Genomic DNA, 26,037 nt, shown 5'->3' on the forward strand with positions numbered 1-26,037 from the left:
GCAGCCTTGTTGGGACATGGTGGCCATCCACCAACCATCCACTACTCCATCCATCTGGACCATCCAGGGTTGCACGGCACTCATCAGTAAACAAGACTGTTTGGAAATTAGTCTTCATGTATTTCTGAGCCCACTGTCATGCTGCAAAGAATACCTCTGTGTCATTGGCTGCTATAGGCATAAAAGGAGAGAAACTCATGGTGTGGCCCCCATTTTCCCCTGACCTCAAACCTATTGAGAACCTTTGGAGCATCCTCAAGCTAAATATATATGAGGGTGGGAGACAGTTCACATCAAAACAGCAGCTCTGGGAGGCTATTCTGGCATCCTGCAAAGAAATTCAAGCAGAAACTGTCCAAAAACTCACAAGTTCAATGGATGCAAGAATTGTGAAGGTGATATCAAAGAAGGGGTCCTATGTTAACATGTAACTTGACCTGTTAAGATGTTTTTGTTTGAAATAGCTTTTGATTTCAGTAAATATGACCTCCTAATATGACCTCCTAACCCTAAATTCATCAAATTACCATTTTTAGTTCTTTACAACCTATAAAATGTTTTGAAACTCTGTTGTGCATAATCATTTGGAACAGTGCATTATTTTTTAATTTTATTTTTATTTTTTTACTGTTATCATTGGGAGGTTTGTTCAATAAAATTTGAATTATACTCTAACGGTTGATGACTTGAAAATTATACTGATTGTCATTTGCATCGACTATTAAGGAAAATCTGAGAAAAATCTAATTTGCATAATAATTTGGAACGAGGTGTATATATATATTTATAAAACGTAGTGTTGCGCAATGCTCTATAGCAGAAGCATATTTGGACCCATAGCCAATTCAAGCACTTTGAAAAATACAGAGCAAATGCTGGATTGATGAGTAGTAAACTAATAGTTACTTTGCCATGCCCAATCTCATAGATTCTTGAGGCTTCGACCTTGAGTTTTCATTTGCATACATACTCCCAGTCAAATTCTCTTGACTGAGATATGACTCCTGTCCAGGGGAGTAGTACCCTCTCTGGTACCAGAGAGGTGAGTCAGTTTAAGGTGTTGTCTGCAGCTGACCTGGGCTGTTTTGCACTGTAGACGTGTCTGTAGACGTGCCTAACCCTAACCCTCTCAGATTCTCCCCGTTTTAAATTGTTTCGATTTTAAATGAATGACTATACTAACAAAGTTTATGCACATGTTTTATCATCATTATTTAGAAAAGGATCCAGTAGGGGGAATGCTGGTTGACTAAAATAGCTTTCATTCTTGGGTTATGAAGTGTGACAGTTAAACTTGGCATAAATAAAATGTGTATCATTCATTTATAATATAAATGACCATTAAACAGCTAAACCTGTATTGGTAAGTTTAGGTAACCGATGCATCAAATATATTTATTTTAGACTTAAAATTAAGCACAGGGATTATGGCTTTGGATTGCAGGAAAAAGCTGTTGTTTTATACACTTGGTGGCCCCTCCACAATATGGGGTGCATGATGCCCCTGATCCCTGAAGAAGAACTGTTTGTATTAGTGCTTATGGGATACTTCCACTTCAGTAATACACATGAACCACCTTGAACAACATGAATCTTGACGTACAGACACACACACAAGGATTTAGTTACTGGCACCAGACTAATGAAGATTTTACATTATTGTGTTTTATTTATCCATTTGCCCAATCCCAAATCGACACCAATCCCTTACTCCCTATGCACTTGAGGAGATCTGAGAGGATTTGACTGGTGTAAGCAATAATGATACACCTATCTAATTCTCTCATATCTTCAAGTGCGCAGGGGTTATCAAGTACAATCTCTGGTACACAAAAGTGTATTGCACATTCTGGTGGAGTTGGTCATGAGAGAAAGCACTTGGAATGGAGACGTGTTTTTCAATCCCCAGCCTCGGACCCTCTGGTGTAATGTCTTCAGGCACATTAAGGCACATTAAGGCACATTATCCACAATGTTTGCAGAAAAGGCATAACTGGCCCTCAGATCTTCAGATCATCTAGCCTGGTCTTATTATTGCTGTGCCTGCTGGATCGACTGGGTCGCCGTTGGTTGTCCATGGGTGACCCTGGGGTAGGACTGGAATCTTTCTTCTCCTTTATGTCATCCCCCTCTGGTTTACTGTTCATCTCTACAGCCAAGTTGTCTCTGTTCTGCTTGTAAGCTACTTTGCTGCTGTAGGGGTGGTAGGCAGAGTCAGGCTCAGTCAGGCTGTACCTGGAGTCAGAGTGGTAGGGCTGTGGGGCTGGATGATGCGCGGGGAAGTAGTTATAGCTTGGGACAAAAGGTACTACGGTGTCGCTAGGGGCCTTGGACACTGTTTCATACATGGACTGAGTCCGTCTGTACTTGAGGCCCTGTCGGCACTTTGTGAAGCCCAGGTGATACATCTCCACCAGGTTCAGCAGCAGAGAGAGGCACGCCACTGCCAACATGAAGATGATGAAGATGGTCTTCTCTGTGGGCCGGGAGATGTAGCAGTTCACCACGTTGGGGCAGGGTGAGCGGTTACAGGTGTACATGGGCTTTAGCTCAAAGCCATACAGGAGGTACTGGGCCACGATGAAACCCACCTCAAACAGGGTCTTGAAGATGATGTTGAAGACATAGGTGCGCAGCAGGACCCCCTGCAGACGAATACGGCCCTGGTCGTCCCGAACCGGAGCCTTCTTGGCCTTGGCTTTAGGAAGCAGGTGTTGCTTGTCATTCTGAAGGGCCAACTGGGCCGACTCCTTTTGCTTCTGCTTGTTCTTCTCCTCCATGCGCACCAGGTGCAGGATGTGGCCCAGGTAGATGAGCGTGGGCGTGGACACAAAGATGATCTGCAGCACCCAGAAGCGGATGTGAGAGATAGGGAAGGTCTTGTCATAGCAGACGTTCTGACAACCAGGCTGCTTGGTGTCACATGTAAAGCCAGACTGTTCGTCGCCCCAGACCTTCTCAGCAGCGGTCCCCAGCACCAGGATACGGAAGATGAAGAGCACGGTGAGCCAAACCTTGCCCACAACAGTGGAGTGCTCCTGGGCACTCTCCAGTAGCTTCCCCAAAAGGTTCCAATCCCCCATAGTGGCTCATAGGCTCTGTCTTAAAGAGAGATCCGAAACAGGAACCTGAATGGGAGTGAGAAAAGATGCACATGAAACAAAGCTATATGATACTATATGTACTGTACTGTATCTGAAACACACAAACCCAATGGATGTATTAATGGATTGGTATTGGATGGAGTTTGGAAGACTTGAATAATGGTGTGCCATTGTCTTATCATTAAACCTGAGGTGGCATATACATGATTAGGCTATACACAATGTTTCTTCATTAGTTATGTATTTACCAGTAAATGTCTGCATTCAAAGAAGAAAGCCAATATGTTTACTGTGGCTAAACTAACCATTCCAGTGCAGTAATCTGTTTGGCAGAGAGATACTGGACGTTTTATTTGTTTGAGAGTGTTTCTCTAAAATGGACCAGATTGCCTTTCATACTGTATATAATTTTCGGTGAAAACATTTGCTCAATTCACGCACCAACTATCAACCAATGTGTGTATGCTTAAAATAAAAGTAAGGAGAAAGTTACATGTCCATTCTTTTAGACTAACAATGTCTGACTGCTGTAGTTGGTACCATCTTTGATATGGCCTATATCAAACAATATGCATATTGTAGTATTCCCTTTGTTATTCTAAGAGGAAAACAAAATCCTCTGTTTTATGGCACACCACAGGCAACAGCAGGATAAACACCCTTAAACTAACACCTGCTTCCTTGGGGAGAAAGCTCTCATCAAGCAAACCAACATCACTGTATGCAATGAGATGTGTAATGAATCTTACTTGACTCATTCCTGACATTGGTGACATTATGAACCTGCACTCTGCATGAATCATGTTTTTGTAAATGTACAATCTCCTTATTTAGTTTTGATTACTATCTTCATTCATAGTGCTGACTATTTCATTAATTGGGCACAAGGGCCATGTTTATGTCTACTGTAAAGGCTTTTTTACAGTTGATCTAAAAACGTCAACGCTATGGGTGATTTGTAATAGCGTGTGTGATATGATAATTGAAATGTTCAATGTGTAGCTTATGTGCAATGCCTGCCATCTTTGAAAGACAAGTATGAATGCAGAATGCCTGGGGCTTGTGGACTAAGTGAAAGACTGATGGAGAAGCTCAGAGACACGACAACACCCAACAGGCTGCAGCTCATTTCACCCCAGATTTAGGTGACTGGTGAGTGAACACACATTAGTAAACATACCAGAGGTTCACTCACAATCGTTTTTGAAACATGTACATGTAAATGCATGGATGGGCAGGTACATGTTTCAATACAAGACTAATTCTTATACTATATGACGGTCTAACATTGTCTAATGACACAAACTGGCCTGGTAGTATGTTGGAGATTCCAAAATTATGACTACCCTCACTACAGTTAAACACAGTTCAGATATAAAGTATGTGCCAGATATCTATTTTACAGTATGTGCAATAAACTCTAGTTTAGACAATACTACACATTGCACACAAAACATCTCTACACGCATGGGTAAAATAACTGTCCTTTAACAAGGTGCCACCATACCCACCTTGTTATAATGCTCATCTCCAAGGAAATTGCAGATTCAATGGTGAAGTCTCCACTTAGGTTGCTAGCACAGTTGATGCCGTGCTACCAGTCCCAAGAGATGCCATATCCTTGGGTAGTGATGACACTGCTGTAAACGTTAAGTTCTCTCTCTTAAGTAGCGCCTCTTCGACTACCCTCTATGACTGTGTTAGTGAGCTAGGATGAAAATACTCACTCCCTGTAGAGAATTATAAAGCCTACTGCTAAAGTGGAGTTTTCTTTACGACTGAGTGGCGGCTAAGTAGTCCAATGGGGGGTGGGTTTTAGTCTTGCATGGCGTTGCTCTAAATATAATTCACTTTGAAGGGAGTGGCTTTGCTATCACACAAAGGGGGCTTGGGGGTGAGTTGAGCTAGAGTTGAAAGGTGAAGTGTTTCAAGGCCTATGGCTGTGTGAGAGGGCATAAGAAATGGAAAAGGTGGACCCCCCCCCCCCCTCATTGTTGTGTTTTTTATCGACTGGTAATTCCTGGTAGTCCATCAAGATTATTGATGGAATGACAGGAATTTCAGTCTGTAGTGGTTACAAATTCAAAAGAGGACAGGGAACAGGGAAAAACAGTTCTATTAACATAAACCAAAAGTGGCTCATGTAAATATATTTAGGTTGACATAAACATTAAGCATTAACCATAACATGTCACTCATGTATTTAGTCATTTTCACTCTATCAAAAGATAAGTGTCTTCAGATAGCCTCAGATAACAACATCTAAATCTGTTGGAGCAGTGAGCAGGCCTAGTGTCTCACAGACAGTGAAAAAGCAGTGTGTCCCCCCTGCTCAGTGGAGCTCACACCTGATATCCTCCATATATGGTCTGGATTGACGTGTTCCAGAAAAAGAGAAATGCCCTCACCCTTGCCCTGGCTGGGTCCAGCTGTCCCTAAGGTGAACATGCCTTACCCACTGACTGACCCCACGCAAGGCTACGCTATTGATAACCTGCAAGTATGCACTCTACTAGACTAGTATGGGCCCTTACTGAGGCTGCCTCGGACATGTCTTCACAGGTGGTACGCCAGCTCACTGGACCTCAAACACACCTCTGGCGTTAAAGAGGAAAGAGGAACTTTTTGGATTGTGGATTGAATACAATATTTGGATGGTATTTATTGCCATTTGCACTCATTGGCTCATCACATCACAACATATACTGTACATGACTCAAGAACCCATTATGCCAGCAGTACCTCATGTTTTGACTGCTATACTATGTACCTGCTGCACTCCTGTGGCCTCTTGAGGTATTACATCAAGACATTTAAGTGACATTACTTTGTAGAGGTGACCATTAAAAAAATCGACATCTATACATCTTTATAAAACATGCATGACACATTCATAGGCACTAAATACACATCATTAGTCATCTCAAATGTTTTGTAATATATTTGACATTGAGGCAATATCTACATTCATGGCAATGCAGTATAAATAATTCAAAAGGAATTAAAAAAGTGTCTTATAACATCAACATCTCCTTCACTGTTCCAAATCAATATGAATATTTAGTCCTAAGTATGTGTTTTGGAAATAACTGTAAGCATTATGATAGGAGCCTATCATCTGCTCATCATACTGCTCTTGATAACTTAGCTGCACTTCTATCCTCCTATGTCCATTCTGAAGTACTATTAACCTAGACTGGTTGTCCCAGACATCAGATCAGGGGTGCAAACTTGTCACCTTTCTGCTAAATTAGCCGTTTTTACTTCAAAATAGGTCATCCACGCAAATCATGTAGATCTGCCAAAAACATATTTTGGGAGGGGTTGGGGGTGGGGGTCTACGTCTAAGTAACATGATGACTATTCTTCTAACTAATCTTCCTGTCTGCTAAACTCCGCTGCTGTTGAAATAACTTTTAGCTTCATGCAGCGAATTCTAGACAGTGTGGAGGACAGTCACAGTAAGCAACCTGTTTTCAACATAATGATGTGTTATATGGGTGTTACGTGGGTGTTAAGAACCCAGATAAATCCACCCTGCTAGACATCACCCTAACAAATACGTTTCTCATCTATATTTCTATCTCTGGCAGACAACCATGCCTCCTTTAAACGTCAAAACTTAATAGCCAAGGATTCTAGAACTAATCCTTGGTATTCCACAGAACTTTCAGATCTTTGTTGAGAAACCGGTCCTGGGTCAAAGCACGAAACACGGACTCAGTAGCTGATTGGCAGGTTTTCAGACAACAGAGAAGAGTCATCAATTAAGAAAGGAACAAAGCTACTTTCTTATCTGCTGGTGATCCTACAACGTTCTGGAGGACAGACTCTGAAGTGTGGACATTCCTTTTCCTCTCTCCCTAAGGACGTTTTGTTAGGCCCTGGCCTCATTACAGAGAACATTGAGATAAGTATTGTCTTTAATCAGCATTTTATCTGGGCAGGCTTTTTATTTGAGAGAAATTATAGTTTGGCTGACCCTGGTCAGACGGTCAACTGCACTTCCATCTCCCAGCCACCAGATGGCCTGGTGGGAGATCACTCAACTACTACTGAATCTTTGTTTTCATTTCAGAAATGTTCTCCTCTCTGCTGTACTACATGCTCTGTACTACATGCTCTGATTAACATTGATCTATAAAAAAGCTATTGGGGCTGATCTGTTGGATCCATGCCTATTGCAGCTTTCACCCCCTGTAAAATCACATTTTACAATCACAATTGAGGACAGACTGTCTTGAGATGTGAGTTGATGTACTGACCTTTTTGTCTAATATCCCATAGACTATAATGCCAACACAATAAAGATACAGAGGCAGGAAGATTTGAAACAGAAACAGACTTCATTTTGACATCATGTTATTAGGAATGTACACTTTTATTAGCTACAGCAATTGTTTATGAAACTCTGTGCAAGACATCCACTATGGCATTCAAATGCATAATATACAATAAAAACAGGAACAAAAGGAACTGTATACATTGTGAAATAAGTATCATAAATGTGTCTTTCATCCTCTCTCATTCACACACTCACCACAGTTTTAAAGCAGCAATCTATTTGATGGTAAAAAAAACAAAACAAATATCCATGAGAGCTCATGAGAACCAGGAGACATTAATACATGCTTTCATCAACTTGGAAACTTTCTCTGTCACTATCCATTCTATTCTATTCTGTTACAGTACGGTACATCTCATAATCAGTGTCATTCAAAGCAAGACAACCCGATGCAAAACCATCATATATTTTACTGTGTTAGTAAGGTAGCTATCAGAATGGATAGTTACTAGTAATAATCCAACCATTTTGGTCAAACATGAAGCCGTAATGCTGGTAATAACCCTGATATAGCCTGTATTTAACTGAACCAGGTCCCAGGTATTTCTAATACTTTGCCTTTGCATTAAACATGCCTAAAACGTTGTTTCTGAATTACAGAATACATGGTTAGCTGATTTAGTTCAATCTTGCCATGCACACCAAAAGGTAAGGGTGTTGAATTTAGCTGAATATGCATATTAATTTATAATGAATATGAATGAAATGTATCAGGCTGAGTTTACCTTATCTCTTTCACTTTCCCTTTGTGGAATGTGCTTGTTATATATATCCAATTAAATTGTCCTGGAGATGTGTCATTTGAGATGTGTCATTTCAATGAGTCAACAAAAGAGGTGTGGACGCCATCGCCGCTTGGTACCCTCAAGCACGTTCCCTCTCCCTCGATGGACCAGAATGCCTCTCACCAAAGACTTAGAGGCATTTACAGGTACAAGGAATTCATTCTCCACACCTCATCATGGTGCGGTAAGTTAATGTTCATTCAGAATTTAACGCCTTCACTTTTAGCTTTGAACGGTTACAAGGACGTGTCTAACAAGTTCTACAGTTGGGCACTGATCTTGTCTGCTTGAGCTTAGTAGGAGCAGAGCTTCTGGGTGATCCAAGCTCCCATGCTTGAGTCTCCAGCATTGTTTAAGTGCCTACTTAATGCTTTCCCAACCAGGAACACCACCTCTGCAATGTTGAGCAGAATGCAAACTCCTGACACAGTCAGCATGAACAAAGTGAAGACCGTCTTCTCAGTGGGCCTGGACACAAAGCAGTCCACCGTGTTAGGGCACGGGTACGAGTCACACTTCACCAGACGGATCATCTTGTAGCCAGGATAGATCATGTAGAAAAGATACATGAAGGCTGATTCAAAGACTATACGGAAGAAGAGACTGATGATGTATGTCCACCAAAGGGCACCTATGATCTTCATCTTCTGGGTCTTAATCTGCTCCAGGTCTTTAGGGCTGGCCCGGCCAGACAGTTTGTACAGCTTCTTGTCAATGTGACGGCGGTGGGCGACATGCATGGCCACCAGCAGGGCAGGGGTGGAGACCAGGATGAGCTGGAGAGCCCACAGACGGATGTGGGAGATGGGGAAGAAATGGTCATAACAGACGCTGTTGCATCCAGGCTGCTGGGTGTTGCAGGTGAAGCCAGACTTCTCGTCTCCCCACACACTCTCTGCTGCAACCACAAGGACCAGGATGCGGAAGATGAAGAGGACAGAGAGCCAAATGCGACCGATACCTGTTGAGTGTCTGTTTACACCGCTTATGACGGCATAAAAGGACGCCCAGTTCATTTTCGGTTCCAGGTCTGAAAGACAGAAAGATTGGAAAAAAGATGGAACAAATCATTCAAAGTAGCCTATAACAATAGTACGCACAGTGTGGCCAAATTTTTTTGTCTTCTAAATATTGTTTCGTCATGTTATATGGTATTTATTTATTTATAATAATTATTTAAAAAAGAAATCCTTGAACTATCAAATTAGTTTCCATGGTTTTGAAATCCAGCCTAATAACCAAAATCACTTTAACAAAAACAACTGACAGGATTTAGATGTACAATTAAGACTAGTAATTGCAATATTCTAAATATGATTGATAGGAACCACATTTGTGTTCTCAGTCTGTTATTGTCCATAACTCGGACCTCTCATAATCCACTTCACCAGTCAATAACACTGTCCCACCAGGTCACCCTGGAACACTAATACCACGTCCTTCAATCCATAAAACAACTTTTTTTCTTCTTATTATTTTTTTTAATCTAAAAAAAACTCTGCAAACCAGCATGTTAAATGTTAAATAATTGTAATTCCACTGTTCCGGGGATGTTGGCTGCTGCAGGAGAAGAGACTAGAAGAGGTTACCAGGCTCAGCAGGAGGTGTAAGAGGCATAGGCAGGACCCAGGGTGGAGGACGACGTTGACCCGCCGGTGTAGGGTGGACATTGACGTTGGTCCAGTGGAGAAGCAAGCCCCTCTACCCACAGTGTGGCTGGCATGGCACTTAAGAGGGCCAGCCTGTGGTCTGGCACTATGCATCATGTGACCTGCTTTCCCAAAGCCACTGGCAGGGGTGTTTGTACCCATGTGACCAGTCTGTCTAGTGGCACCAATCTCTATGGTAAAGCTAGAACCATCCCACAACCAAGACTGAATGGTCACTGGGGGGGGGACGACGACGACGACTATCATAACATGTTATAAATACCAAGGGGAAGGGGGTTTTCATTTAAACTGTCAATTTAAGATAATCATCATTTCAAAACACCAATAGCGACAATGTAAGGAAACCATGCCATCATGGTTAGACAGATAGAGTACGAGTACGTAATAACAGTAATATAATAATAATAATGATAATAATGATAATAATATTAATGTTGACATTGTCTGTTGTGGATCACAATATGCAGTGACTGAAGAGTTGTGCCATTGCATAGAGAATATAAGATATTGACTGATCAAGTCATTTGAGAGAGTTTTTCTCCATCATGGCATTATGGAACATGAGATTGTATATTAAAGGGTGATGAATGAATCTTAACAAAGTTGCACCCTTTATACACTGGTGTCCATCTCTAATGTGCACCACTGTTTTAGTTAGAATATCACATTCAATGATAACGTGCAATACAAGGGAGAGGTCATCTATACCCCTTAGCTTGAATACAAGAGTGACATAAATTAAATGTTGAGCATAATAAAAATAGCATTTTTGTTTTTACTTTACTAAGATTCTGTATAACACTTCACAATAAATTCCATTTACCTTTAGTTGAAGTAGTGCACAAAGACGCCCAGAAGTTAACATCAGTATAGAGTCTTTCTTTTTTTTCATTAGTGACCGTGAACCAGAGCACCATGAGTTTGCATTGCTAATGATTTCTCTCACACTAGCCACTGCCCTGCACTGTAGAAGTCATATGCTCGTGTGAATAATTTAAATACAATAGCTGCTTTTACTGGGCCCAACAAGCCCCTTTACAATTCAGATCAACCGCCTCAATAGCCGCCTACCATCACAGCCAAGGAAAGAATCTGTGTGTGGACACAATGAAGCTTGCCCTTATTATCTATTGTCTTGTATGCTGCAGGGGAAGTGGAGGTTGTTTTTGACGCAATGTGGAGTAAAATGTCGAAGAACAAAACAAAGAAAGTCTTACGACATGTTGAGGGAGGAAATCTTATAGATAACATGTCTGTAACTGCCTTGTTTGTGTATAAGAATATAAGAATGCCAAAAATCTAGCTGGCTGAGAAACATTTCTTTGATGACGACCATGTCCAGTATATCATTTCCACCAATGTAAAGTATAAATGTGTTTGTACAGACAACATATAACAATTTATTTGACCATATCTGTTGTCACATTTATTGTGGAGGTAATCCATATTTTTCAATACTAGAGCAATTTATTTAATAAACAGAAAAAAAAGTAATTTACAAAACAGCAATAATTTCTTACAGTGGGAATAATGCAGTTGTTTTCCTCAGATTTCATTCAAATGGGGAAAAAGTAAACCATGAAATTCCTTAGGAAAAGATTCCATTAGCATCCCAGCTTCCCATCACCTCCCACAGAAACTGTCTGTCAAAACCAGTGCATGTTCAAACTGTCAACAGTGTAGGAGTGGAAATAAATAATTGTGTAAGCCATAGATTCTGAGAAGAATAAAATAGCTTTCACACAATTATATTATTAGTCTAAATGTTTTCAGCATACATAGCAAAAAGAATTACTCTGTGTAGGAATGGACATTAACCATCATGAGGACAACAGCATACGTTTGAAAGGTTTGGCTTATCATTGAGGGGGTCTTGTTAAACACACTGGGAGATCAAATGAATAAAATAGCAATGTGTACAGATGGCGTTTGTACAGATCATCTTTCCATCATGGCATTTCACATAATGGGTCTTTAAGTGCGTCTGGATACTCTCAGGAAATAATTATCCTAGGCTGTCTTACAACTTAGAATCAAAATCATCTAATGATCTTCTCATGCAGACAACTGGACCTGAGTGAAGCCTTTGGTGTATTCTTATGGAGCCTGGAAATCATGTTAACGAATGAACAAATAAATACTGCGCTCCCCATGACACTACCACACTGCAAACTCAACATTTGCAACGTCAGAATGAACAAAAAGAAAGAAAGAAAGAAAAAACAACAACAACAATAAAAAACCATACAAACAGGTCACATATGAACAGGTTCTGTCTGGGATTGTCCAACCCCCCCCGCCCCCCTTTATCAAGGCCATGTTTTCATATATCAACAGTGTAATGTGATGGTATTTTGTAGTGCAGTGTGACAGAGACTAGGTGAACACTGCAGACCAGGCTTGGCACTTGTAGATGTTGCTATGTTTGGGGTTTCTCAGCCCATGTTTTTGCGGTTTCCGTAGCCTCTCCGGTGTGAGTCTTTCCAGTTGTCCCAGTCTCTGGCTTTCTGCAAGGCGCCTTCGTCATCATTCTCTACCAACTTCTCTTTCTCTTCTTGCTCTCTGTCTTCTGCATCAATGTCCGCTGAAACAAGGTAAAAACAAGTCATTACACTGACTTTGACATAATCGTGACGTTAGAATTATAAGGTTCTATCTCCATTTTTGTCAATTTTGTTTTTTTACATAATCTGATCCATTAGGTGTTTATTAATGCCTGTGTGGTGTATTTTTAAAATGTTGACATTTTTGAGTTAGTAATTCATAAAATACAAAGGTTCCATCTCACAAAACATAATGGAATGTAAAAACTTTGACGCTCAATATCTCTGAACTACCCTAAACGGAGATAGAACCTTATAATTCTAAGCTCACGATATGGCACTGACTAGTTAATCTATAGTGCAATAATATAGTAAACAACTTTGTTTTTCACAAAACAATAAATGTGAAATGAGCAGAGCAAACTGTTATTAGAACCTGTTAATGTTACATTGACATAAGGCGAGAAGGAAATTCGTTTTGATCCGAGTACTTCGTTGAAAGTCCTGGAATTTGACTCAATGTATAAAAAATGTACAGTACAGGCCAACATTTTGGACACACCTTCTCATTCAATGCGTTTCCTTTATTTTCATGACTATTTACATTGTAGATTCTCACTGAAGGCATCAAAACTATGAATGAACACATGGAATTATGTACTTAACAAAAAAGTGTGAAATAACTCTAAATATGTCTTATATTTTAGATTCCTCAAAGTAGCCACCCTTTGCTTTTTTGATAGCGCTGCAAACCCTTGGTGTTCTCTCAATGAGCTTCATGAGGTAGTCACCTGAAATGGTTTTCCCTTCACAGGTGTGCCTTGTCAGGGTTCATTAGTGGAATTTCTTGCCTTATTAATGGGGTTGGGACCATCAGTTGTGTTGTGCAGAAGTCAGGTTGATACACAGCCGACAGCCCTGTCTGTTAGAATTCATATTATGGCAAGAACCAATCAGCTAAGTAAAGAGAAACAAGTGGCCATCACAAGAAATGAAGGTCAGCCAGTCCGGAAAATTGCAAAAACTTTGAATGTGTCCCCAAGTGCAGTCGCAAAAACCATCAAGCGCTACAACGAAACTGGCTCACATGAGGACCGCCCCAGGAAAGGAAGACCAAGAGTCACCTCTGCTGCTGAGGATAAGTTCATCCGAGTCACCAGCCTCAGAAATCGCAGGTTAACAGCAGCTCAGATTAGAGACCAGATGAATGCCACACAGAGTTCTAGCAGCAGACACATCTCTAGAACAACTGTTAAGAGGAGACTGCGCGAATCAGGCCTTCATGGTCAAATAGCTGCTAGGAAACCACTGCTAAGGAGAGGCAACAAGCAGAAGAGATTTGTTTGGGCCAAGAAACACAAGGCAGTGTTTCCCCTAGGTTTGCTGCCTTGGGGGGGGTGGCATGGACCCCCCCCAGGGGGTAAGACCCTGCCTCATACCAGCGTCATGTCCAGGGGTGTACTTGTACATTAAGCCGCCTCACGCTACGGAAACAGGAGATAGGCTCCAGAACCATCGGTTCTCAAGGCTACTTACTTATGTGGTCTTGACTACCTGTCCACTTTCTCACCTGGTTCTTGCTCTCTCTCTGGTGTGCCGACACCATCCTGCTCTCTCTCCTTCTCTCCCTCCCTATCCTCCTCTCTCCCTTTTGCTGTCAACCAAAAGGTAAACAAAACAGCCAGAGTATGTATAATCTGCTGTGGGCAATCCAGTCAGATAATGTCATTTTGACTTTACTCTCTCACCTGAAAAAAAATCGTATGTCCAACTATAACAAACTGACATTTCCAATGCTTCAATCAACTGTCCATGTACTGTAAATAGGGGTGTAACGGATCACGGATAATCCGTGATCCGTTCGGATCGCCCTCCACGGTTCGGAACGCATGTGTACCGCGGATCAATAGCAAAACTTTTTTTTTTTTTTTTTCTTTCCTAACAACAGGGGAGCCACCCCTCCTAAATTTCGTTGTTTGGTACCTGTACTGTAGCAATGACAATAAAGACCATTCATTCATTCAAATGTAACCGGTAGAAAAACAATCATGTGCGCTTTATTCTCACTCTCTGCATGTGTACTGAGTTGACAACAACATTCATTCACTCATCTCTGTCCCAATTATATCACGTCATATCACCCGCTAAGCAGCCTGGGTGATTGTGTAAACACACAAAAAAAGTACTCTGTTACTTTGCAGCAGTGATGTTATATATATGTTGTTATATATATGTTGTTATATATAGATGTTATATGTGATATATCGAGGGCCGAAGAACATAACCTCCTATCTGCAAAAATGTTTAAAATCTTACAGAATTTTTCAGATAGGAGGTTATGTTCTTCTGCCCTCGATATATATATATCAGTTTTGACATCTTGAATGTTGTTTTTTTGTTTCACACATTAAAAGTGGTGTTTTTACAGAATTCAAGGAAAATGTTGTTTTTATTAAAAAAAATATATGTTTTGTGTTGATCCGAAAAATGATCCGATCCGTGACTCAAAATCCGTGACACGATCCGATCCGTGAGTTAGGTGATCCGTTACACCCCTAACTGTAAATATGCCATTATGGTATTACCATGAAGCCCAACTCTAGCAGAATAAGAAAGATAGTACTTTAAGTAAAATAATAAAGTGCCTCCAGTTAGCTCTTTAGCTGGCAAGTGTGCAAGGAGACTAGCTCATCTCATCACCTCTGAGCTAGCTAGCTTGCTAGTTCTTTGACACTATTTACTAGGGGTGTAACGGATCACCTAACTCACGGATCGGATCGTGTCACGGATTTTGAGTCACGGATCGGATCATTTTTCGGATCAACACAAAACATAAAAATAAAAATAAAAAGCTTTTTCCTCGAATTCTGTAAAAACACCACTTTTACTGTGTGAAACCCAACAACATTCAAGATGTCAAAACTGGTATATATATATATATATATATATATATATATATATATATATATATATATATATATATATATATGTGTGTGTGTATATATATATATATATATATATATATATATATATATACATACATAACATATTCTACACTCAAACATTAGGCTACATATTAAACAGAAACACACATTCAACTTAAATGATGCAGTAGGAGAGAGGGAGGAGGCACCTGGTTGCAGCAGTGAATCACTGGGCTCTTTAAAACAGACAAATAAACATGTTTTATGCCACTTTTAACTAAATAATAAAGTGAAACCTTACTTTAAACATGGTATGAAAACATTGGCTACATTATCAGAAGTTGTCCAGCTGCCTTTTTCGTGCCTCCCGTCAACACACCAGGGTGATGTCACGGCAAATGTGTGGCCATGCTCGTACGACTTTCTCGTTGCACAACGCTTAAACACCGTAACTTTTTTATCGACCACACTTTGTCCGTCATTGTTATAATTGACAGAAAAGCCAAAGTGCTCCCATACATGGGATTTAAATGACGAGGGAGGCATTTCGAGTTCTTCTCTGTCGCCAACATTAGCAGCACTACTCTACTCGCCATGAAACACTTGGGCTGCGTTCGTAAATTTGGTCTGAGAGCGCCGGAGAGCACACTGGGTCCGACGTCATAAAGGGACCAAGTAATTTGATTGGACAAGAGGCGTTCCATGAATGCTGATCAGATTCCAGAGCGAATTTACGAACGCAGCCTTGTTCTGGATTTTTTTCTTTCATTATCAACCTATCATTGCGCTTTAGAGTAAAACAAAGCACGCAACTGTCGCGTCTATCTTTTCATGGCAACTCTACATTGTGATTTACAAGGGATATTAAGTAATATTATTACTTGGTTACATTTTGCAATTGATCCGCGGTACACATGCGTGCCGAACCGTGGGGGGCGATCCGTTACACCCCTACTATTTACACTATGGAACTATAGTCAGACACTTTCTAGTCACGATAATAACGACCAATTTTAACCAACTTTCTCTGTCAGAACACTCAGCAATTATATTTGCTAACGTTTCAACTTGCTTACTTTCAATCTGCAGACATCACAGCCGGCAAAAACTCTCGCGTGCACACTTGCGCAAAATCTTGTATTATTCTCCAGCGCTGGCACAACCCGAATCTGGCGTGTGGAGATAGGTCTGGCTATGCGAGACTACGGCGGACTAACGTTCCCAACGAGCCTATGGGCTTGCCACTCGCCAGATTCGGGTTGGGTGCGTTTAAAAGAACGCGGATATTTTAGCCTGCTTGTCAGATGTTTGGTGTCTACGTCCGTAATAATTCCTCTTTCTTGGGGGGGCGGGGGGTTCCGTTGGGAGGGCGGCCCGCCCCCCCAAGGCAATGGTAGGGGAAACACTGCAAGGAATGGACATTAGACCAGTGGAAATCTGTACTTTGGTCTGATGAGTCCACATTTGAAATCTTTGGTTCCAACCGCCGTGTCTTTGTGCGACGCAGAAAAGGTGAACGGATGGATTCTACATGCCTGGTTCCCACCGTGAAGCATGGAGGAGGAGGTGTGATGGTGTGGGGGTGCTTTGCTGGTGACACTGTTGGGGATTTATTCAAAATTGAAGGCATACTGAACCAGCATGGCTACCACAGCATCCTGCAGTGCCATGCCATCCCATCCGGTTTGCGTTTAGTTGGACCATCATTTATTTTTCAACAGGACAATGACCCCAAACACACATCCAGGCTGTGTAAGAGCTATTTGACCAAGAAGGAGAGTGATGGAGTGCAGCGCCAGATGACCTGGCCTCCACAGTCACCGGACCTGAACCCAATCGAGATGGTTTGGGATGAGCTGGATCGCAGAGTGAAGGCAAAAGGGCCAACAAGTGCTAAGCATCTCTGGGAACTCCTTCAAGACTGTTGGAAAACCATTTCAGGTGACTACCTCTTGAAGCTCATCAAGAGAATGCCAAGAGTAGAGTGTGCAAAGCAGTAATCAGAGCAAATGGTGGCTACTTTTAAGAAACTAGAATATAAGACATGTTTTCAGTTATTTCACACTTTTTTGTTAAGTACATAATTCCACGTATTCATTCATAGTTTTGATGCCTTCAGTGAGAATCTACAATGTAAATAGTCATGAAAATAAAGGAAACACATTGAATGAGAAGGTGTGTCCAAACTTTTGGCCTGTACTGTATATATTTACTTTACAATCAACTGCATCACACTTAAAAGTTACTTCAGCCATCAACCAGTGGATGCTATCTGGCTAGTAATGCTACTAGTGCCCAGTGGTTTTCAACCCTCTCCTCGGGGACCACCGGCCATTCCACATATTTGATCTGTTCCACCACCAGCACACCTGATTCAACTAATCAAGTGCAAAGCAATTATGGTTTGTACTAGGGATGCACGATATTATCGGCACGATAATGGGAAATTAATGTTTATCGGTATTTATCGGTTTTATAAAATTGTAGCCGATATAGAGCCGATAATATGAAGCCGGAAATATTTCTGCTTCCGGTTTCCGCGCTCATGCTGCTGCGCCTGCGTACAGGCACGCAGTGTATAGACGAGACGAGAGCGAAACATGCCTTTCCCGGTGTGGACATTCTTCACAGTTTCTGAGGCAGAATGTGCGTTTGCAATTTGCAATACATGTTCGACAAAAGTTCGGAGAGGAGGGCAAAGGTCTACGAGTTACAACACAACGAATCTCATAAGTCACCTTAAGATTCACCATTGCAAGCACGCTGTATGGAAGGAATATCAAGCACTAGTAGTAGCAGAACACGGTAGCCTAGCCGCGACAAAAAAAGCTGCTGTGCCTATTGAACACGCATTTGAAAACTGCAGGAAGTTCACTCGAGACAGCTCAAAGGCTCAAGCAATCAATGAAAAAATAATGGAGTTTATGGCCCTCGACGACCAGCCTTTCTCTGTAGTAGAAGATAGTGCTGTCCCAAACGACTATTTTTCTAACGATTAATCTAGCGATTATTTTATCGATTAGTCGATTAGTCTAACGACTAATTTATCGATAAGTCTAACGATAATTTTTGTACTGTTCAAAAAAACAAAAAAAAACGTATTTGTCTCCACCTCACTGCTATGTTTAGCCAACTTGAATGCCAACATGGCCATTTAGAAGTCTGTCCATCACCACAACACATAGCTAGCTAGTAGCTACATAGCTAGCTAACGTTACTCTCGCTGCTATGTTATGATTAGCTAAATTGATGCTAACGTAGCATGCGAGCTACGAGCTAGATAACGTACAGTAGGTGCTCGCACCACAATGACAATGGGCTACCGTAGCTAGCCAGCTACATAGCTAACGTTACTAACACCAGAAGACAAGACATACGAACTGTGGTGAGCTACATTGCTTGTGTAACATTAGCTAGTAGCTATCCATTTTTCACTCATACACTTAATTGTCTCGCCTGGTAAAATAAAGGTTTAAAAAAAAAAATAATAAAAAAAAAAAATCGCCATTTTGTTTATTTACGACTAACCGACGCATATTACGCAAACCGACGTATTGACGTAGTCGATGACGTCGACTAATCGTAACAGCCCTAGTAGAAGATAAAGGATTTCGCCAGCTAATTTCACATTTAGAGCCCCGGTATACACTCCCAAGTCGCCGCTATTTTGCAGACGTGTGCCTGCCTGCTATGTATGATACAGTCGCCACACACATCCATAGTCTGATCGATACTAGCGTAAGCCAGATAAGTTTTACCACGGACATATGGACTTCTGACGTTAGTCCAGTCAGTATGCTTAGTTTGACGGCCCAGTGGCTGGATGAGGACTTCAATATGAAGAAGACACTGCTGCATGCGCAGGAGTTCTCCGGTTCGCATACTGCGACAGCCATCCGCGGTAATAAATTACTCTTAGGTGAGCCTTTTTTGTTTTCATAAAAGGAGGCCAGATCTTGGCTAAAAAAGCATTGTGCACTGTCTATAACAGATTCTGTTTGTTAGAGGAAATAATAAATGAACATTTGAAGAGTCAGAAGTAGGGATGCACCGAAATGAAAATTCTTGGCCGAGGCCGAAGCCGAATTTAAGGAAACACTTGGCCGAATACCGAATACCGAATGTGTATCGGCAGTTTTTAATTTTATCATTGCATAAACTAAATACATTTTGCTTTTTATTCATGCTTCTCAAAGAAAGAAATTGAGATTGAAATAAAATAACTTTTATTGAACATTCCAGCAGACATCAGTCTATACCAACAAAGCACAATAAATAAAATAAAGATGGCTGCGAAAAAGATGAGTATCTAAGAACTCTCCCACACTCACTGTAAACACTCATAATGGGTGTAAAAGGTGTCCTTTGTTTATTTATATATCTATATATTTATATCACTGAATATCTTCAACAAATTGCACTTCGTGTTCACACTGTAGAGAAAAAATGCAGTGCTACAAAAATAATAATGAACGAATCTAACTCAATGAAATGTCCGTGTTCAGTTTATGAGAGATCCAGATCGGATCAGTATAGGTATTATCTTCGCCACTAGATGGCGCTGGAACTTCATCAAAACACGCCCACTATTCGGTGGTAAACATTCGGTGTTTTCACACATTCGGCCGAATACCGAATGTGCTTTATTTTGCGATATTCGGCCGAATACATTCGGTGGCCGAATGTTCGGTGCATCCTTAGTCAGAAGTGTTCTCTTTGTTGTGTTAACAATAGTGATGTAAGTTAGATTTGGTGAGATCACTATGGAATATTAAATCATCAATCTTTGCTCACTACATAGCCTTTCTTACCTTCAGGTGTGCATGAACTACAGGTTATCAACTGTGAAATTATATCTGAATGGTCTTTATTGTCATTGATATAGTACAGGTACCAAACAACGAAATTTGGGAGGGGGGGCTCCCCTGGTGCTAGGAAAGAAAAATAATAATAATATCGGTTATCATATTGGTTATCGGCCACGAGAAGCGGGTAAACATCGGTATCGGTAGGAAAAAATGCATATCGTGCATCCCTAGTTTGTACTTGATTAGTTGAATCAAGTGTGCTGGTGGTGGAATAGATCAAATATGTGGAACGGCTGGTGGTCCCCGAGGAGAGGGTTGAAAACCACTGTACTAGTCTATCGTATTGGCTGTTAGCATGTTAGATGGTTAGCATCTGTGGTGGCTGTTCGCTGATGGTGTATAATGTTTATTTATGTTCTTAGCCACATCCAAGACAACATAGCAGGCTAATTAAGAAACAACGTCAATGCTGAAGAGAGCAGAGGTTTAGGGTATGTTTGCTGTCTGTCAATGGCACAACCATGCAGCTTTCCCCAAAGTGAGAGGTGTGCTCTTATTTGTTAGGTATAGCTGTCATATAACATCAATGGAATACATATGGGATTGGTCATACCAGCACTCTGTGGGATCCCTTGGTCAGGCAGAGCCCCTTTCTTCCTGTGCTGTTCGTACCAGTCATCCACCGTCATGGTAGGGAGGCTGGGATAACCGGCCCCAAAAACTCTGTGGTCACAAAGTATTATGACAAGATACAAACATTTAGTTCCTGTGGTAAAACAATATGCAGTATGTAATAGAGATGGGGAGGGAATAAGCGTTGACAGCCAAAAATAAAGCCAATTTGAGCAGGTGCCTACCTGGCCTGTGCAGCATCTTTGGTGAGAATGAATGGTTTCATAGGAGGCCTGTGTTTGGACTGTGATGGCTCTGTTGAAGTCTGTACATGAGAAATGAGGAAAAAAGTATAGCACATTAAACAGTCATATCCAATGAATCACTGGTTAGCACCTTCGAAACCTGTGAGTAAATGAAGTTATATCCTTGAAACCCAAGGTACCTTTTTAAGATCATCCATTCTTATCAAAATCTCAATTTCCTGGTCAATGCTTTCAATTTCCTCCAAGGCAACAGAGATCCATCTCTTCAAATTGAGGAGGTAGAAGTCTCGGACAGTCTCGTCGTCTGCGTGCCCGCCTTCCACTGCTGCCTTGATATCGGACAGCTTGGCCTCTGTGTCCTTCTTCTGTTTATACCTGCAGAGGAAGTTAACGTTATATTTGATTGGAATAAATAAGAACAAAGTGCAGTTGCATAATACATTTAGTCTTACAATTAACTGCATTGATGAAACAACCTTCCATCAATTCACATGTAGTGACTTGGCTTCTTGTGCAGATAAAATGAGAATAATAATAGCAAAAATAATGAGGAAAAAAGTAAATGCAACAACTGGGGTAAGATGTCAACCAGTACCCCTTGTACCTCCGAGGGGTAAAAATAAGAAATGGGATGGGGCCTGCCGCCTGTGTCTTGCAAAATTCTTCATTAAAGTTTCTAGACACAATTGAGTTGCATCTACTCTAGTTAGGCTACATCTTACTGTGTAAATTAAATGTACCTTAAAAAATACTGACCGTTCTATCTTGGATTGTCTCTGCTGTGCCATGGCAAACAAGTCTGGACCTTTGGGAGATGTTGCAGGGCCGTTTTCGGACTCCTCCATAGTGCCAGCCGAGTTTTCATTGGTCTTAGGTAGTTCAAACTTGGATATATTATACTCTTTACATCTTTTCAAGAAGTCCAAAAAGTATACCCTAGCTATTTGAACTTGCTCTAATCGTTTGGCCAGGTTCACTTGTTTCATAGTGAGAGCTCCCAGAAGCGCAGGTAACATCAGGTACTTCAGATCTGTGGTTGCCACCTCCTCCAACTCCTCATTTCGGCTGAAAAACAAGCAAGCAGCATAATAATGAGCATGTAAACCCCTTCAATATCAATATCTGCACGGATAATAGAGTTGCAGATACCATTTTGAGTGATACATTAGAAATAGGGAATTATAAACACATGCTATAGCGTTAGCTAGATACGGGTAGCTAGCAGCAGTATCTATTCATTTGCTAACCCTGACTGAAACTTGAAACTCCAGTTCAGCGAGACAGCTAACGTGAATCCACTTCGTCCTGCTGACAATTCGTGTTGACTAACGTTAAATATCTGTTAAAGTGGCTTTACAGATGAATAGTTAGCTAGATAGCTAGCTAGCTAACAATGTTATGACGATGCTGCTTAGCTACCTGAACAAGTCGAGCTGGGCAACCATTCGCGATGCCTCCTCCAGTTGCATTATCCCACGCTTGATTTTAACTTGTATATGGGTAGCGGCGATGGGTTCATTTGTGCTGTCCACCTCTTCAAATAATTTCCACCCACGATCTAGTATTTCAGATAGTTTAAGCGGCTCTGACTCGACCATTTCTGGCAGACTAGCACTTTCTGCAGCTGCCATTTTCCAATGTTTTCGACGTAATCTAATTAATGTCCACTATCGGCCTCCGTAATTCGGTCTCTGTCCGTGCCCACGTCACACGTTTTTCTCCGACACCGCGGGGACATAAAAAAAAAAAAAAAAAAAAACTTTCTTTTTATTGAGAGTAAGGCAGATGTTACAGATATACAAAAACAATACTTGTAAGTTTTTATATAATACATATCCCATCCCACCCCACAAAATCCCAAGTGGTGCATCCCAGGATGAAGGATATAAATAAATACAAATAAATAATAATAATAACAGTGGTGATGGGTAATGAAGACAGTAGACAGGTATAGATAAGTAAACAAAGAAATAAAGAAAAATAAAGTGCAATTCATTTGTAAGTGAGGATAAATGAGATGGTCGTGTTGGTCTATGATATCGTATCTGTTATGATTGTAATATTATGTCCCTCTGATGCATCTCGAGGGGTTTATCCTGCTAAAGAGATTCACAGTCATCACTCAGCATCCAGCTTACTTGCATTGTCAGAGAGGGTTTTTAGTTTGTTGAAATAAGATATTATTGGGTTCCAGGTGAAATAGAAGCGGTCTTTGGACCCCCTAAGTGTGTATTTAATAAACTTTTCAAGACTCAAGTGAAGCATATAGGGTCAGTCATCCATAAGGAGGAATTCGGTGGTTTGGGGGATTTCCAACAAAGCAAAATCCTCCTACGAGCAAGTAAAGTGGCAGATGCCACAATGTCTTTATGTTTGTTAATAATCTGTTGGTCAGTTGGCGCTATGCAAAAGACAGCTGAATAGGCGTTAGGTTGCAGGTTCAGATCTAGTGCCTGTGAGAGGGTGTGTCGTATATTTCCACACACATGCATAGATAGTATGATAGGGGGTCATGCTATTCTGTAGCCTTCATGTTTGCACCAGCGGGCACCCGGAAGGGTGACATCACAGTGACATCACAGGGGACGGCCCTCATGACCATCTAGATAAGGTGATAGGCTATGACCTGTGACTGTATTTGCATAAGAGGGCAGGGATCTGGGGGACTAGGGAAAACCAGCGAGGAAGGGAGGAAGCGGTCTCTTTTTGTCACCAGGCCCCAGGATCAACACGTGTATGTATAAATCTGTTTGTAACTCGGATTAAATCATCTTAAACTCACTAGCTGTTGTTTGATTCATAACCAATAAGAATACACGACAATGATGGCGAGCAAGCAACGGAGATAATATAGCTTAATTTACAGTATTTTGCAAACTTCAATCTAACGAAGAAGGTAGGTTTCTGCAGAGATCGCTCTCTAGTCGATTGGTGTGTTTAAAATAGACTGTAAATCTCAGATAAGTTATAGTCAAAAGAATCTGTGTAACGGTAATCTTGTTGGAATAGAAACACATCTTTCATAGTCTTTAAACTGGGGGTGAGAGCCGGGTTAAGAAGCCCGTATTTGAAAATATACGATTTAATTTGTAAGGTATTTGTAAATGAGTAATTTGATTTGCATGGTGTTATGGAATATCGTGTATGTGTGTAAAATTTGGTATTAGAGGAAGACGTACTCTAATAGTGTCTATATGAAAAAGTGTAGACTGCCAGCAACAAACTGATAAAGGCATTTTGAAGTGGACTGGTATATATTATTGATTGTAAGTATATTAGATCAGAAAAGAGTCTGATGTGTGTAAAATTGTAATTTGATAAAGTGTAACTGGATTATGAAGTCTATTTTGTAAGATATGTGAAAGAGCATTATTGTAGCAGTGAAAAACATATGAGCAGAACTGTAGACTCCATTACTCTTTGTCTGTGTGAAAGGACACGCGCGCAGACGCGCAGGACACACACAGAGACCTTCTAGAGGAACAGTGAAAAACATATGAGAAAGATTTGGATGAGATAAATAATAGTTTAACTGGATTGAAAGATAATCTTGATATTGCTGTGTCGTGAAAAGTAATCGTTTATGAAAACAAGTTGTGTTAAAGAGATTGTTTTAAAGCAGGCTACAAACACGCGGTGGTTTCTCAAGGACAAAAGGGTTGTTAAATTGAGCCGCCTGCTTTCTGCCTCTGGCCTTTAGGCTTCGGACACGTAGGGGGGTTGCGTGTGATTGTTGCATTACATAGACTATAGTATTTTAGAGAGAGATAAAGTGAATTGATCAGCGGGGTATTTTTTAATAGTTTAGAGTTACGGTTGGAACATTCATAGACGCCATTTTACACGGAAGAGCTGGCGCATGCGCAATCGATGCGCGTTAGCCGGAGCACAGCTCCATCTGCTGGCCAAAGCACGACAAGACATTTTTAAAACATTGGCTCTCTGTAAATTGATGAAATACAACCCTCCTTCATTGATGATGTTTGTAGATGATTGTTAGATATTACTTTAATTAATTTAATTAATTACTAATTGATTGAATTAATTATTCAGATCATTTCATTTTCTGTTTCACAGAACTTTGATCAATTGTTTTGTGATAATCTAATAATAACCATTTCTTTGTGTCGATAATAGTCGATTTCTTTACAGATTGTAATTAATAATTAATCATTCATTCTTTTCCAAATAACAAGTCGATTTCTTTACAGGTTATAATTAATATTTGTAATTTACATCTTTTATTTTAGTTAGGTCATTTCCACAGTGTTTGATTAAGGAATAGCAGAATAGTACATATTTGATAGTTGAGCAGTAAAAGGGTTTTTGTGGATCAGTGAATACTTAGGTGTGACCAGCTTTTGTGATTTAATAATTGTGTTGACCAGAACTGTAATTAGTATTGAATGAGTAATCAAGTGACACATATTCATAAACAATTAGGAAACACATTTAAGTATAAAGTACTTACAAAGTGATTAGATTTAAGTTAATACTGCACTGACATACACAAGAGGCAAATCTGTTGTTCTGGGTTGTAGTGGTTTTGTGTGGGCGGTTAATACAGTTATATTGGACTAGCATTTGTTTAGCAAACAAGACAAAATAAGGTGGGTTGTAAGAAGCGTACACCTTATCTAATATAGAATATTGTCAGCATATTGAGCAAAGTAGAATGGGGTCGAATTCCACGAAGCTGTTAAAAGATATTAGTGAACATCGTGGAATGTTGGCTACGTTATCCCCTATGGCTGTAGTGGAAAAAATGAATCCTCTTGTTAGGGAAATTAGCAAAATGTCTACGAAATGGAATAGCCGTTGGGCATACATTGAACAGCCGTGGCCGAAAGAGGGCAGCCTTAATTTACAATTAATTGCAACATTGGAGATACTTATCAATGGGCACAAAGCACATCAAAGAGGGAAAGATAGGTCAGAGAAACGCAAGTTAGAATTAGACATCTTAGACCTCTTTAAGGT

The 26,037-nt window shown here is 40.6% G+C and overlaps 2 protein-coding genes across 2 annotated transcripts; both read right to left on the reverse strand.

Moving 5' to 3' along the window:
- Nucleotides 1-2,000: 2,000 nt before the first annotated feature.
- Nucleotides 2,001-9,851, reverse strand: LOC308155932 (uncharacterized protein; the record flags this gene model as incomplete). The annotated part of the gene is made up of 3 exons (XM_080529297.1): nt 2,001-3,088; nt 8,539-9,264; nt 9,824-9,851. 3 exons carry the CDS (start codon nt 9,849-9,851, stop codon nt 2,001-2,003), a joined length of 1,842 nt encoding a protein of 613 aa, XP_080385423.1.
- Nucleotides 9,852-11,267: 1,416 nt separating this feature from the next.
- igbp1 (immunoglobulin (CD79A) binding protein 1) lies at nt 11,268-22,688 on the reverse strand (the record flags this gene model as incomplete). Its single annotated transcript, XM_080528717.1, has 6 exons — nt 11,268-12,488; nt 20,793-20,902; nt 21,037-21,116; nt 21,237-21,432; nt 21,814-22,122; nt 22,477-22,688. 6 exons carry the CDS (start codon nt 22,686-22,688, stop codon nt 12,340-12,342), a joined length of 1,056 nt encoding a protein of 351 aa, XP_080384843.1. The 3' UTR covers nt 11,268-12,339.
- Between the last annotated feature and the right edge of the window lie 3,349 nt (nt 22,689-26,037).

Source organism: Nansenia antarctica (assembly GCF_963989245.1).
Source record: "Nansenia antarctica genome assembly, chromosome: 4".
In the NCBI taxonomy this organism is placed as follows: domain Eukaryota; kingdom Metazoa; phylum Chordata; class Actinopteri; order Argentiniformes; family Microstomatidae; genus Nansenia; species Nansenia antarctica.